We start from the raw sequence: 13786 nt of genomic DNA, 5'->3' as shown, positions 1-13786 counted from the left end.
AGTTCTAAGGAGTAGAGAGGACCGGGCCGGCGACCATTCGGTTTCCGCGATCAAGGTGGGCTCCTCCGCTCGCAAGCAAGCAAGGCTCTTGGCAAGCGCGCATCTCAGTTCACGCAGCCCTAGCGTAGTCACCAGGCCGCGGCATGGTTGCCTAGGAAACGCCCACGTGCCTCCGCAGGGCTTCCGGACGTTGTAGTCCCTCGGAGGCTTCGAGTGGGCCACCTGCACAAGGGATAGACTACAATTCCCAGGAGGCAGCGCGGCGGGGGTGGAGCGAGGCCAGGGGCGGGGCCCAGTGGGTTGTCCTGGACGCGCCCTACGGGGTCTCCGCGGCCGGCGGAGGAAGATGGCGTCGCGGAGGGTCGCACCTGGTTCTCGGGGGTTCCTGGCATCCCCGCCATTGCTGCTGCTGCTGCTGCTGCTGCTGCGGCCCTGGCCGGCGGCGGGCCATGGCGGCAAGTACTCGCGGGAGGAGAACGAACCCGAGCGGCCCGCGCGGCGCGAGCCCAGCGGCGAGTTCCGCATGGAGAAGCTGAACCAGCTGTGGGAGAAGGCGCAGCGGGTGAGCGGCGGTCCCGGGCTGGGGAGGCGCCTCCAGGCAGGGGCTGCGGGCGCCGCTTCCTCGTCCGGCCTTGCAGCCTCGACTCGGGAAGCGGTCCGGCTCCTCCGGGTTGCCGGTGCTTGGGGCGCTGCGGGCGGGGCTGCCCCTGACCTCGGGGCTGGCCCCACGGGCCTCCGGGGGCGGCGTGTCAGGTGGGGGTCGCCCCCCGGGCCCAGTCAGGGTCAAGGTCCTGGGAGTGAACCCAGAATAGGGGAGCCCGGGCGGCCTGTCACCAGTCCAGCCCAAGAAGTAGAGACGGGGGCTTGAATCCTCGTGGGCGCTGTGTTCAGGTGACCGGCGATCTGGGCAGACGGGGGTGACATTCCCAAATCATCCCAACCCCTTATATCCGCAGGCAGCCTTTCTTTAAGGGGAAGAACGGGGTGGGAAGGGTTTTAGAATCTCTGGGAAGAGTCAGTCTCATGATAGTCAAAGCTAACGGGATCCTAGCCAGCGAGCGTTTTCAGCCCCGTCCATGCTTGCAACCCCCTGGGGCACTAAGGTAGGTCACTCGCGGGTCTCCTGAAGTCGTGTGGGCCCGTTCAGCTATCCCAGGTCCTGGAACAAGCTTTTACCTGGTCAGCCATTAAGCCCAGTGACCGTAACCGAAGCCGTCACCACTCAAGCTGAACGCTTGCGTTCCCCTGTCCTGAGCTCCAGGTCCTGCCAAGGGTTCTGTTCTCACTTTGTGATCACAACTGTTGAAGAGTTTGTCCTCCCAGGAGGGAGGCCCAGGGAGGGGGGGGAGATTGTGTCCGAACCCCTCTCTGTCCCTGTGCCACCTGTGGCCTGTCCCTCTGGGGCACTGCGTCCCTCTGGTCCAGGAGGGGTTCTGGAAGGACAGGCTGGGGAGCAGCCTCCCCAGCATACCAGGAGGTGGGGGAGGGCAGTGAGCTGGGGGGGGGGTGCTGGAGGCCTGTGAGGGTTCCCAGATCTGCATGGGGGGGGGCTGGCACAGCCTGGCAGCCAGCACACCCCCCGGCCTCCTTCAATTCCTGCTCACCACCTTAGCCGTAGACCAGAGCCATGGCTGGAGGAGAGGCTTGGTGGACACCAGTTCTCAGTAGTTTCTTTTTAATCCCGTTGTCCAGAGGTGACTGGCTGTGCGTGTTTAGTGCACCTGAGGGACCGTCACCACAGTCTACACCGCACGCATACCTTCTTGTTCCTGCCGAGTGGCTTTGTTCCGGTGTACCGCTTGTCCCAGTGTTGTTGATGATTTACTCCACTGTTTAACATTGGACAGAGTCTGCTTTGCATCTGGCTTCTGTTAACTAGTTCTTTTCGCAAGAGGCATTAACGTTTAACTGTAATTTAAAGAGCTATTAAAAAGAATCCAGAGAGTGGGTGCCGGGTGTTCGCACAGAATCTGCAGCAGAGGTCTGGGGGCCGGGGGTCCCTCCTCGCACCACAGAGGTCCTGCTGGGGACCAGCCCCAGCTCAGACCCCGGCTGGCCTCCGCCACCCTCCACTCCAGAACTGCCTGAGAGTGCAGGTCGTCAGGGGAGGTAACTGGTCTGAGATTACGGTCTTTAAGGGCCTCTGTTCTTTATCTCCACTCTGTCTGGGACCACAATTCAGACCCATTTCCAGTGACCTCTGGCCCGCGGAGGCCTGAGATGCCCAGCTTTGCCCACCTTGGTGGTGAGGTCCTGTGTGAGGTCTGCCCAGTGGCTTCCTGCCCAGACCTAAAGCTCATCAAAGGTTCCAGCATGGGGGGAGGGGGGGCTTCCCTCCCTCCTCCTGTAAATGGGCACATGCGTCCAGCTCAAGCTTGCCCAGGAAGGGGCTCTTTCCACAGGACAGCCGGCGGCTGGGTGGCACCAGACCCTGAGGGGGCCCCACACCCCGGCCCTGGTCTGACATTGGGAGTCCCTAGCGAGTTCCTTGGAGGCGGGCCATCTTTCATGCATGTGTACTGATTGGTTTTTAAAGCCGCCAGTTCAGTGGAACTGGCACAAATCGTCACATGTCATTTCAGCCAGGTGAGATGGTGGTGGCCCAGACTTGGAGGGGTCCTCATGGGCCAAGCAGGGGGCAGGATCTCTCAGGAAGTAGAGGTCCCGCCACACTCAGCCCCTTCGTCAGCGGGCTCCCAGCGTGGCGCCCCGCCCACAGGGGAGTGCCTCCCGCCAGTGTCCCTGGGAACCGTGGGGGAGGTTTTGGGGATGTCTTCTATAAATTTAGCTTTCTGTCCCTTCCAATAGTTGCAGTTTCATGATGCAAGGACTGGTGTCTTCACCAAGCCCCGCATTCATGCCCCTGCGTCCTCCCACCCTGTTGACCCAGGTGACTGTCCCCAGGGTCCAGGGAGTGCAGCTGGGGTGTCCACTGACAGGAGCCACCCTCTGCAGCCAGCTCCCCTCCTTTGCCCTCAGGCTCCAGCCCCTGACAGCAGGTGACCCCCTGGGGACCTGGGATGTCTAGACCGGGCTGTGCTGTGGACGGTTCAGGCTAGGCCAGGGGTCCTCACAGGGCGGCCGCTGTCCCTCTGACGCGCTCCGCAGGAACGTGTGCACGGTGGAAGGGCTGGGACCCTGGCTCGGCTCCCGGTCGCCTCTCTCCCGGGCTCTGTCGTTGGGTCATCCTGCGGCTGACTGTCGGGTGTCCGCTGTCCCTGCCCCCAGCTGCAGCTTTCTCCTGTGGAACTGTCCGAGCTCCACGCCGACCTGAAGATACAAGAAAGGGACGAGTTCGCCTGGAAGAAGCTGAAGGCCGAAGGCTTGGATGAAGACGGGGAGAGAGAAGCAAAGCTTATACGCAACCTGAACGGTATCGTCCTTGCTGCCAGCCCCCCTGGCCGGCTGCTCGCCGGGGCGCAGTTTGCGGGTGGGGTGCGCACGGGCCCCGCGTGTCAGGAGCGCCAAGCAGCCTCTTTCTTGCTCCTTTCAGGAGTAGATGACATGTTGAATATAGGTCTTGGTGACGTGGTTTGAGGAGTCGATAAGTGTATGCGCTTGTGTGTCCCCACTGGCCAGGGTCGCGTGGCGGGGGCAGCTCCCGGTGGCTCTGTGGCGGGCCTCCTGCAGTTGAGGAAGGGGACTGGACAGGTGTGGGGCGCTAGGAAAGCCCGGAGCTCACAGGAGCACCAGGAGTGGACCCTCCGCATGGCTCGGCCTCGAGTCCTCGGGGAGCTGAGCTTAGGAGTGAGGTCTGAGACGGGGAAGCAGGCCCCTAGGAGCCGAGAGCAGGCTGGCACCGCCCAGGGCGGGCCCCGGGGCAAGGAGCGGGTGCGGGGGGCGTGGCCTTGGCCTCCCTGTCCGGCATGTGACCCCACCAGGAGTTGGGTTTGGGGTGGCAAGAACGGAGTGCGGGGGAAGGGAAGCCCGGCACTGGTTTCTGAGGAAGACCAGACCAGGGGTCGGGGGAGGCCCAGTTGATGTCCTGGAAGGCACGGCGGAGCCAGAGTCAGCCGCCCGGGAGGACCCCAGCCCTCGGAGCAAGGAGGACCAGGCACCCCCACTGCCAGCGGAGGGGGGGGAAAGGCTGGACGGGCAGGGACGCCTGGCCTGGCCCTGAATTCCCGGGGAGACCCACCTGGAGAGCTAGCTGCTTTCTGGGGCCCCGCTGGGCACCTGCCCCGTGTGGTGCCAGCGGCCAGGGTGGGCTGAGAGGCCCAGCACGAGTGATGGGGCCCCGCGAGGAGCGGAGGGCTGGGGCCGGCGCGGTGCCTGCAGGACTGAGGAGCGGCCTGGTCGCGTCCCCACCTTGACGGGGACATTGCAGGTTGGTGGCCCGCCCTCCCTCTTGGCCTCCACCAGCCTTTTTTTTTTTTTTAAAGAGTCAGAGAGAGGGATAGACAGGGACAGACAGACAAGAACTGAGAGAGATGAGAAGCATCAATCATTAGTTTTTTGTTGCGACACCATAGTTCATTGATTGCTTTCTCATATGTGCCTTGACCGTGGGCCTTTAGCAGACCGAGTAACCCCTTGCTCAAGCCAGCGGCCTTGGGCTCAAGCTGGTGAGCTTTTGCTCAAACCAGATGAGCCCTCACTCAAGCTGGCGACCTCGGGGTCTCGAACCTGGGTCCTCCGCATCCCAGTCTGACGCTCTATCCACTGCGCCACCACCTGGTCAGTCTCCACCAACCTTTTGTTGGAAGTTGCTGCCACCGAGGTTTCTTCTGTAAAAAACCTCTCCTTCCAGACAGAAGTGTGACATGGTGACAGGAAAGCCCCCACCCCCGGCTACACCCTCCACTCTGCGCTGCGATCGCTCCTGCACGCACCAGAGTGGGCTGCACATTTTGGTTTTGAAAATCTGTGATATTGATCTGTAAAAATGGCCCCACTGGTAACAACTCCTGTTCCAACCAGATGTGAGGGGAGCCAGGAAGTAAGTAGCCAGTGTCAGGGGGGAAGTGGGTCTCCTCAGCCACTGGACACGCTGGCGGGGGCGGGGCCCCAGGTTTGTCTTTGTTCTGCTGGGTCCTGGGTGGTTACCAGAAGCCTCATGGGCAGAGGGAGCCTGTGGGACATGGAGGCAGATCTGGCTAGCTGGCAGGGCCCAGCTGCTCCGACTGCCCCTCTGGCCCAGGACCTGCCTCACCTGACCCCACTCCTGCCCTAGTCATCCTGGCCAAGTACCGTCTGGACGGGAGGAAGGACGCCCAGGCGCTCAGTGGAAACTCGCTCAGCGATGGCACCGAGCAGGACAGCCTGGAGGACCCCAGGCTGGAGAAGCTGTGGCACAAGGTACCCCGCGCTTCCTGTGGACCCAACACGGGTGCCCTCCCTGCGAGAATCGGGCTGCTGGGCCCTGCGCCACCGTTCATAGTGTGTGGAGCGTGCAGCCTCTGCTCTGGCGGGGTCTCCGGGAGACTGCTGTGTCTCTTGGTCCCGTCTCCCCGTCCCTGTCCCCGTGCTGGCCCAGCTGGAGCTGGGGCTCTGTGGCGGAGCTGGGTAGGGAGGGCACACACAGCTGCTGGTGCCCGGGGCGGTATAGCTCACCACACACACAGCTGCTGGTGCCCGGGGCGGTATAGCTCACCGCGCACACGGCTGCTGGTGCCCGGGGCGGTATAGCTCACCACACACACACCTGCTGGTGCCCGGGGCGGCACGGCTCACCACACACACGGCTGCTGGTGCACGGGGCGGCACGGCTCACCACACACACGGCTGCTGGTGCACGGGGCGGCACGGCTCACCACACACACGGCTGCTGGTGCACGGGGCGGCACGGCTCACCACACACACGGCTGCTGGTGCCCGGGGCGGCACGGCTCACCACACACACGGCTGCTGGTGCCCGGGGCGGTACAGCTCACCACACACACGGCTGCTGGTGCACGGGGCGGCACGGCTCAACACACACACGGCTGCTGGTGCCCGGGACGGTATAGCTCACCACACACACGGCTGCTGGTGCACGGGGCGGCACGGCTCACCACACACACGGCTGCTGGTGCCCGGGGCGGTATAGCTCACCACACACACGGCTGCTGGTGCACGGGGCGGTATAGCTCACCGCACACACACCTGCTGGTGCCCGGGGCGGTATAGCTCACCGCACACACACCTGCTGGTGCCCGGGGCGGTATAGCTCACCGCACACACACCTGCTGGTGCCCGGGGCGGTATAGCTCACCGCACACAGAGCTGCTGGCGCACGGGGCGGTATAGCTCACCGCACACAGAGCTGCTGGTGCACGGGGCGGCACAGCTCCACTCTGCCTGTGTTCAGTGGGGTTGGATCCTGCAGGTGGCGTCCGGGACACTGAGAGGTGCCCTCCCTGGGGGTGCAAACCTCGATGTTGCACGGTGGTGGCCTGGGCACTTACTTCACACCCCTTTATCCATCAGCTCTACCCAGTCACGAGCTAGAGCGGGGGGGGGGGTCTCTGGAGCCCAGACCTGTGTGACCCTGTGGCCCACGGCCCTGGGGCAGGGGGACGGTGCTGAGGTGTGGGTGGTGAGCATGGCCCGGGGCTCTCTTCCAGGCGAAGACCTCTGGGAAGTTCTCCAGGGAGGAGCTAGACAAGCTCTGGCGGGAGTTCCAGCACCACAGAGAGAAGGTCCGCGAGTACAACATCCTGCTGGAGGCCCTGAGCCGGACAGAAGGTGCGCCTGCCCTGCCCCGTGGGTGCCCAGTTCCTGGCGCTCTGGGGAGCTGGGGAGAGGGGGATGCTGCTGCTCCCTCGTCCACCCAGGTTTTTATTCTGTTTATTTAGTGAGAGGAGCACAGCTCCCGACTGGGATCCACCTGGCACGCCCACCAGGGGCAATGCTCTGTTGCATCCAGAGCCATTCTAGCGCCCGAGGCAGAGGCCATGGAGCCATCCCCAGCGCCCGGGCCAACTCTAGTGGAGCCTTGGCTGCAGGAGGGGAAGAGAGAGACAGAGAGGAAGGAGAGGGGGAGGGTGGAGAAGCAGGTGGGCGCTTCTCCTGTGTGCCCTGGCCGGGAATCGAACCCGGGATGTCCATCTGCTGAGCCAGCCGGCTGGGGCTGTCCATCCAGTTTCCTGAGTAGGAATCGCTGCCTGGGAACCCATCAGGGCGCCCCTGACAGCGGCAGGGACATGTGCTCAGGTGCAGACTGTAGTAACTCAGGGCACCACTGGCCACCTCTCCCACAGACACGTAGTTTTCGCAGGGTGATCTCTGTGTTCCCTCTGTTGTTGAGTCTCAGTCCCCCCAAACGCGTGGGCTGCCGCGGTCAAAAAGTCAGCACGCTGGGGGACTGCTGGCTTCGGGGAACCTGGTGAGCGGACTGTCCTTCTGAAGGGGCCTCGTGGAGCGGGGTTCTAGTGTCCACACATCTCACGGGAAGGGTCGGGCTGCTTAGGAGCCACAGAGCCTGCAGAGGAGAGACCCCCCAGAACGCGACTCCCCCAGTGGCGCAGGGCTGGCGTGGCGGCTGCTGGCCCCAGGCCCGGGTCCTCACCGGCCTCCCCCCGCCGCCGCGCCCCGCAGAGGTTCACGAGAACGCCATCAGCCCCTCGGACATGAGCCGCGTGCAGGAGGAGGCCGTGCTGCAGAGCAGGCACGCGGAGCTCAAGGACCGGCTGCGGGGCATCAGCCAGGGCTACGACCGGCTGCGGAAGGTCAGCCACCAGGGCTACGGCTCCGAGGCTGGTGAGCGCGGGCACGCTGGGTGGCTCTCCCTCGGCCGTCCCCTTCCCGTTCATCACGTCCCCTGAGCCCTCGTGTCAGGAGCTGCTTAGCTGCAGTGACCGTCTCGTGTGGAGGCCTGTTTGCACCAGCGCTCTCCTGAGCTCCCCGTCCGCGGCTCACAGTGGCCAGGCTGCAGGAGGCTGCGGGTGGGAGGGCGAGGCGAGAAGTTGGCCATGTGCCGGCCGGTCCTGCAAGCCATGGGCTGAGCGCCTGCAGGCTGCCCGTTTGCTTCCAAGGGCGCGGCACACACCTGCACCCAGGTGGCACGGCACATGCTCACACCTGCACACACACTGCTGGCGGCTGGGTGGGGGCGTGGCCTGGGCCTCGCAGGAGGCCGCCGTGCGCCTCACTGAGGTTGCCTTGCTCCCCGCAGAGTTCGAGGAGCCGCGGGTGATTGACCTGTGGGACCTGGCGCGGTCGGCCAACTTCACGGAGAAGGAGCTGGAGTCCTTTCGGGTGAGGGGCGCGGGCAGGGGCGTGGGGGAGGTGCTGGCGCTCGCTCAGCTCGTCTGCTGCTTGCTCTTCAGTGGGAGCGGTCACCACCGCGCAGGGGCCTTCTCCCGCCCTCCGCGTCCCTCTGTCGGGTGGCTGTGTGGACCGCCGTGTGCTGCCGGGGCGGGGCCGGCTGGGCCTGGTGAGCCTGGTGTGCTGGCTGAGCCGCGGGCTGCACGGGGCCCTGGTGCTGGCCGGCAGGGCGGGCTCTGGACAGGAAGAGTGTTGGGGAAGCTCAGTTGCTTAGACGTCCTTCCAGGAGGAGCTGAAGCACTTTGAGGTGAAGATCGAGAAGCACAACCACTACCGGAAGCAGCTGGAGATCTCCCATCAGAAGCTGCAGCACGTGGAGCGTTTTGGGGACCACGAGCACGTGAGCCGCAACAAGGAGCGCTACGCCATGCTGGAGGAGAGGACCAAGGAGCTGGGCTACAAGGTGGGCGGCCAGGCTCCAGCCTCCTGGGGGGGCTCCCCTCTGCCCCGCTAGAGCGTGCTGGAAGCAGCCCCGTGGCCCTGAGGGGACAGGAGGCCGGCACTTCCTGGCTCTGCCTGCGCACCCGCTGGGCCCTCTGCGCTGGGCCTGTGTTCCACTCTGCTCTTCCCCAGGGGGCAGGAGGCCGGCACTTCCTGGCTCTGCCTGCGCACACGCTGGGCCCTCTGCGCTGGGCCCGTGTTCCACTCTGCTCTTCCCCAGGGGACAGGAGGCTGGCACTTCCTGGCTCTGCCTGCGCACCCGCTGGGCCCGTGTTCCACTCTGCTCTTCCCCAGGGGACAGGAGGCTGACACTTCCTGGCTCTGCCTGCGCACCCGCTGGGCCCTCTGCGCTGGGCCCGTGTCCACTGTGCTCTTCCCCAGGGGACGGACAGGGGTTGTGGGCACACACCCAGGGCCGGTGGGCAGGGTGGGGCTGGGGCTGGGGCTCTTCCAGCCGCACAACTAGCTTCCTGCCCCGGAAGTGGGTGGCCGGTCAGTGGTTCTGAAGGTCCTGAACGAGGGGCCTGCGGTGGCTGTGGCATCTCCTGAGCACGCACGGAGGCAGCTGTGTCCTGAGAATTCCTCCGTACATGGGGGGCCATGCTTGGCCCCTCAGGAAACGGGCCCTCTGAAGGTGGGAGCCAGTGGCCCCAGACCAGCCATTGCCCGGGGCTCTGTGAACATTCAAGCGGCCCTCCCAGCAGGGTTGCTGTTTAGCTCACTTGTGGGCATCTTCCAGGTACTGAAACACGAAGGGGCCTTTACCCAGAGAACCTCTGGTGTGGCTTCAGGGAAGAGGGGGGCACAGGGGGCCGGGGCAGGGGAGCCCGTGCCTGTGCCCCAGCCGGACGGCAGGATAGAGACCAGGTTCCCCGAAAGAGGACTGTGGGCCTGTGCCTGCACCTGGCAGCGTGAGGGAGACTCCCAGTGCCACGACGCGTGGGCAGTCGGCTCGCAAACTGACCCGTGACCTGTGGCAGATGGGGAGGGATGCGTGTGGGACGGACTCGCACTCGGGGGAACTGGGGCGCATGAGAGCCGTGCCTCCCAGCCAGCCGGCCAGCGCTGTAGGGTGAGGCCAGGCCGCCCAGCCCAGCGGGCTCCCTGACTGGCCCCAGACAGGCCCTGCGTGGCGACGGGTTGGAAGGCCGCCTCTCGAGCAAGTCCCGGCTGGTGGGGTGCTGGGCCCCCAGCTCCGGTTTTCTCCTAGTTGGTAGTGACCATTGCGCTGCTGCCGTGGCTTATCTGTGAGGGTTTCTGGGTGGTGAGTGAGGGGCAAGGCTGAGCGGGACCCTGTCAGGCTGTGTCCCCCCCCCCGGGGCCCGTCTCACCAAGCTGCTCCTTGCAGGTGAAGAAGCACCTCCAGGACCTGTCCAGCCGGATCTCGAGAGCACGCCACAACGAGCTCTGAGGGCCCGAGAGCGGCCAGCTCTGGACTCCCTGACACGGGCGGGTGCTGTGGGCGGTGTCCGCGTGAACAAGCCCTCGGGGCGGCGTGGCCTGGGGGGGGGTGCTCAGCGAGGGCCTGCGAGCTGCCCCCGCCGACCCCGGCAGTGCCGCTGCCCCTGTGCCCGGGGCGGGTTGCAGCTGCCCGCTGAGGCGTCCTCGGGTGCAGTGTCACTGTGCATCGACCTTGGGGACCTGCCGTTGAGAAGACCGAATACAGACGTCCTGTCGACAACTAACGTGTCAGCGATCTGATGTGTCCCTGGCTGTCACTGTGTCTGCTGCCCAGCCTTGGCTAGCCCGTCTTGACCTCAGCCCTGGGCGTGGTCAGTGGCTCTGGGTCACTGCCAGCCTGAATGCCCCCGCGTCACCCCCACGCCCCATTCCCTGTTCTTCTGTCGGTCAAGGGGAGGGGAGGGCCGGCGGGCTCTGGTCAGGCTGGGCTCACAGCCCGGCTGGCTCTGGGCGGTTTTTGCCCACCCCTGTGGGAAAAGCCTGCAAGGCCTGCGTGTCCGACAGACATGCCCAGCTCTCGCCAGGGCAGAGGTCTGGGAGGTGGGGCTCCGCGGTTCCCAAGTTTGCACCTGGAAGAGTCTTGACCCTTCTGAACCCAGCAACAACACTGAGGTCCATGAAACGTCTATTCTGAGAAATCAAGGGCGGAACACTAGGACTTGGTCGGGCTGCTGTGACAAGAGAAGGGAGGTGTCCCCAACAGGTGTCTCAGTGCAGCCCTGGCCTCTGTCACGTCTGCCATTGGCTGGGTCAGCTGATGTGTCCCTCGTGGCCTCACCAGGCCACACACTTGGGTTCTGGGGCCCAGGGCATGGCGGTGAGTAGAGGAGGACACGTGCTGTGGTCTGTCACGGCCCCTGCTCTGGAGGAAGTGGCCGAGATGGGAGCGGGGGTGGGGGGCACATTGCTTTTGCCTTTCACAGGAGTGCACACGCCCACCTGCAGCTCAGGGAGTCCTCCCACATGAGTGCTGGGGAGCCCACCCCAGGAGAGGACACCAGAATCCAAAGACCCCATCCAACACTCCTCCCTACAGCTAAGCACGTGGCTGTGTCATCATCGTCCCCCCCCCCGCAAACGTCCACCCCGGTGATGGTATTCATAGATGGGACCTGTGGGAGGTGACTGGGTCATGAGGGTGGGGCCCCCATGGGTGGGGTTAGCACCCTTAGTAAAAGAGACCCCAGGAGCTCCGTCACCATCCTGCCATGTAAGATGACGGGAGTCAAGTCTGCCGGGCAGGGGGTTCTCGTCAGACACCCAATCTGCCAGTCCTCCATCTTGGATTCCCACCAGGGTAGAAATAAGCGCTTAGGCCACCAGTTTAATCTATTAAGACATCCCAGATGGACGAAGAAGCCAGTCTTGGCCCCAGTGAGGTGGTTGTATTTCCCTGTTTGAACTAAACGGACATGAGGGGGGAGTGTGCTGGGAGGGGCTCCTTTTCACGGCTGTCTAGTCCACACACAGCTGCCACTCGGGTCTCAGTCTTCCCGCTGTGGGTGAATATTGGTGTTTCCAGTTTGGGACGGTACTGCCGGTTGGAGATGGCTGTGGTGGGCGTGCTCTGAGTGTGTGCGTGTGCCCGAGCACATTTTCTGGCTCCCGGGTGTAGTGTGGGCGGATCCCCCATGTGCATTAGACTGACGTGCAAAGGGGCCGCCCTCGTTCCTGTTGGCAGGTGGCGTGAGGGTACTAGCTGCTGCCTAGTGGGTGCTCCCCAGTTGTAGGTGTTTAGTGGCCTCTAACTGGAGTTGTTTTGTGTGGTATTTTAGGTTATTTTGTGAGAGAGAAGATGGGGGGGGGGGTTACACACAAAAACACCCTCGGTCTCAGGCCGACGACTAATGACCCAACAGCCATCAGCAGTACCAGACAGAAAGCCGTCCTCTCTGAGGCTGGTCACAGTGCCTGTTCTGCGTGCCCTGTCGGTGGAGTAGACCGTCAGGGTGTCTGTCTGCTCGCTCCCACCAGCGTCTGAGCTCACCCGGCTGCTGGGCCCTTGGGGACAGGCTCCTTTTGGTTGCTGACTCAGTCCGGGCACACAGGTGTCCCCTGTTGTGAAGAAATCATGCCCAGATCTCGTGGGAGGTCCAGCTCACGTCATCCTTACGCTGCAGCCCCAGCTGTTACGCAGACGTTTCCTCTGTCCACTGGTGGGGTTTGGCGCCTTTGTCAGGAGTCAAGTGGGCGGGCGTGCAGGTGCGTGTCCCTAGCGGTCCCGTCCCCTCGGCCACGGCCGCTCTGTGGTGCGTCGTGAGAGCAGGGAGTGCGCAGTCTCCTCACATGCTCGGGCGTTTTAGAATCAGCTGAGTTTTTACGGAAAAGCCTACTAGAGTTCTGGTCGGAATGCCTTGCTGACGTCGTCCACTCGGGGAGGCTGACGTCGTGGTGGCGCTGGGCCTCCCCAGCCTCGGACGCTGTACGGGCTCCTTCGTTCTTGGCCACAAAGTGCTGTTTCCTGTCCACGGGCCTTCGTGCCCTCACCGGCTTCACTCCCGCTGTCAGATATCTGTTGTGAGGAGTGCTTTCAGTTCATGTCTGAGTGGTCTGTTCCCCGGGAGGACCTTCCTCCCTGTCCCCTCAGTTCACAGGCGGTGGTCCCTCCATCGGTGTGAGCGGTGCTCACCTCGCCCGTCCCCGTGGGCAGCAGGGGCCAAGAGGACAGCGCGTCTTCCTGCGGTGGAGTCGCTGCGGTGGCCCTTCAGCCAGACGCAGCGGGCAGTGAGGTTCTCATGGGCCGCGGAAAGGGAGGACATCCCCTCCCGCGTCGCTGAGCTCCTCACAAATGTGGGCCACGGGCTGGCGGTGCCGCTCAAGCACCTGCCCGATGAGGCTTGCTCCTCACGGAGTCGCTGCAGCAGCTCACACGGACGCTCCGTGCAGAACACGCAGTGACCTGTGCGTTCCTGTGAGTGGGTCGGACGTGCACGCGTCGCTCAGGGGCGTGGCTGTGTCCTCTGGGGACCGCCCGCGGCCCCGCCCTTCTCCGTGCCTCGTCACGTGCAGTGTGGGCGGCAGGCTGGCCAGACCGAGGGGAAACCTGCCGGTCCCTGCGCCCTGCTGCCGTTGGGTTGTTTCTTGAGCGTGTGGTCGAATGTGTGCTGACGCCACCTCGGCCTAGAACTTTCCTTGTGCTGAGTCTTTTGATTAAGAAGTTAATTTTTAAAAAAAATAGATATGGGGCTGTTTAGATTTTCTCATCCTTGTGTCTTTTTTTAAAAGTGTTTGTCAGGGAATACCCTTGACGTTGTCAGAATAAGTGGCATGAGGTCGTAGCCCCGACCTCTTCTCTTGCTGGTGTCTGGCAACTCTGGCAGATGCCCCATTTTCTTTCCTGAGGCCAGCATAAGCGTCCCCCACCAGAGGGGACCCCAGCACCGGTAGAGCCCTGCAGCAGGGTGCCTGCCCCCCCCCCATTTGCAGCTCAAAAGGCGAGTCCTGCCCCCTTAGAACCCTGTCCCAGGTCCAGGGCAGAGGCTGCTCAGCACGGAGCCTGACTGCAGCCCGCCCCAGGGCTCCGGGCCGAGCCTGCTTCCACCACCCTGGCTCCCAGGAGGCTGTGCCCCGGAGACTGGCACCCCGAGAGGCCCCGCTGAGGAGCTGAGGGGAGGACGCCCGAGCACCAGCCCCTGGC

General features: G+C 64.1%; 1 protein-coding gene across 1 annotated transcript; it reads left to right on the top strand.

Annotated features, from left to right (window-relative positions):
• Nucleotides 1–271: 271 nt before the first annotated feature.
• LRPAP1 (LDL receptor related protein associated protein 1) lies at nucleotides 272–10367 on the top strand. Its single transcript, XM_066385224.1, has 8 exons — nucleotides 272–562; nucleotides 3229–3373; nucleotides 5174–5298; nucleotides 6546–6666; nucleotides 7519–7680; nucleotides 8096–8178; nucleotides 8474–8650; nucleotides 10037–10367. Exons 1-8 carry the CDS (start codon nucleotides 347–349, stop codon nucleotides 10097–10099), a joined length of 1092 nt encoding a protein of 363 aa, XP_066241321.1. The 5' UTR covers nucleotides 272–346; the 3' UTR covers nucleotides 10100–10367.
• Nucleotides 10368–13786: the final 3419 nt, after the last annotated feature.

This window comes from Saccopteryx leptura, chromosome 5 (genome assembly GCF_036850995.1).
Source record: "Saccopteryx leptura isolate mSacLep1 chromosome 5, mSacLep1_pri_phased_curated, whole genome shotgun sequence".
Classification (NCBI taxonomy): Eukaryota; Metazoa; Chordata; class Mammalia; order Chiroptera; family Emballonuridae; genus Saccopteryx; species Saccopteryx leptura.
The sequence above is the reverse complement of the archived record's forward strand: the minus strand, read 5'-3'. Positions and strand labels throughout refer to the sequence as shown.

Coding starts and splice junctions, on each gene's coding strand:
- LRPAP1 (XM_066385224.1), top strand. CDS start 347: ATGGCGTCGCGGAGGGTCGCACCTGGTTCTCGGGGGTTCCTGGCATCC. Junction 6,667..7,518: donor GGCCCTGAGCCGGACAGAAG/GTGCGCCTGCCC, acceptor CGCGCCCCGCAG/AGGTTCACGAGAACGCCATC. Junction 8,179..8,473: donor AGGAGCTGGAGTCCTTTCGG/GTGAGGGGCGCG, acceptor ACGTCCTTCCAG/GAGGAGCTGAAGCACTTTGA.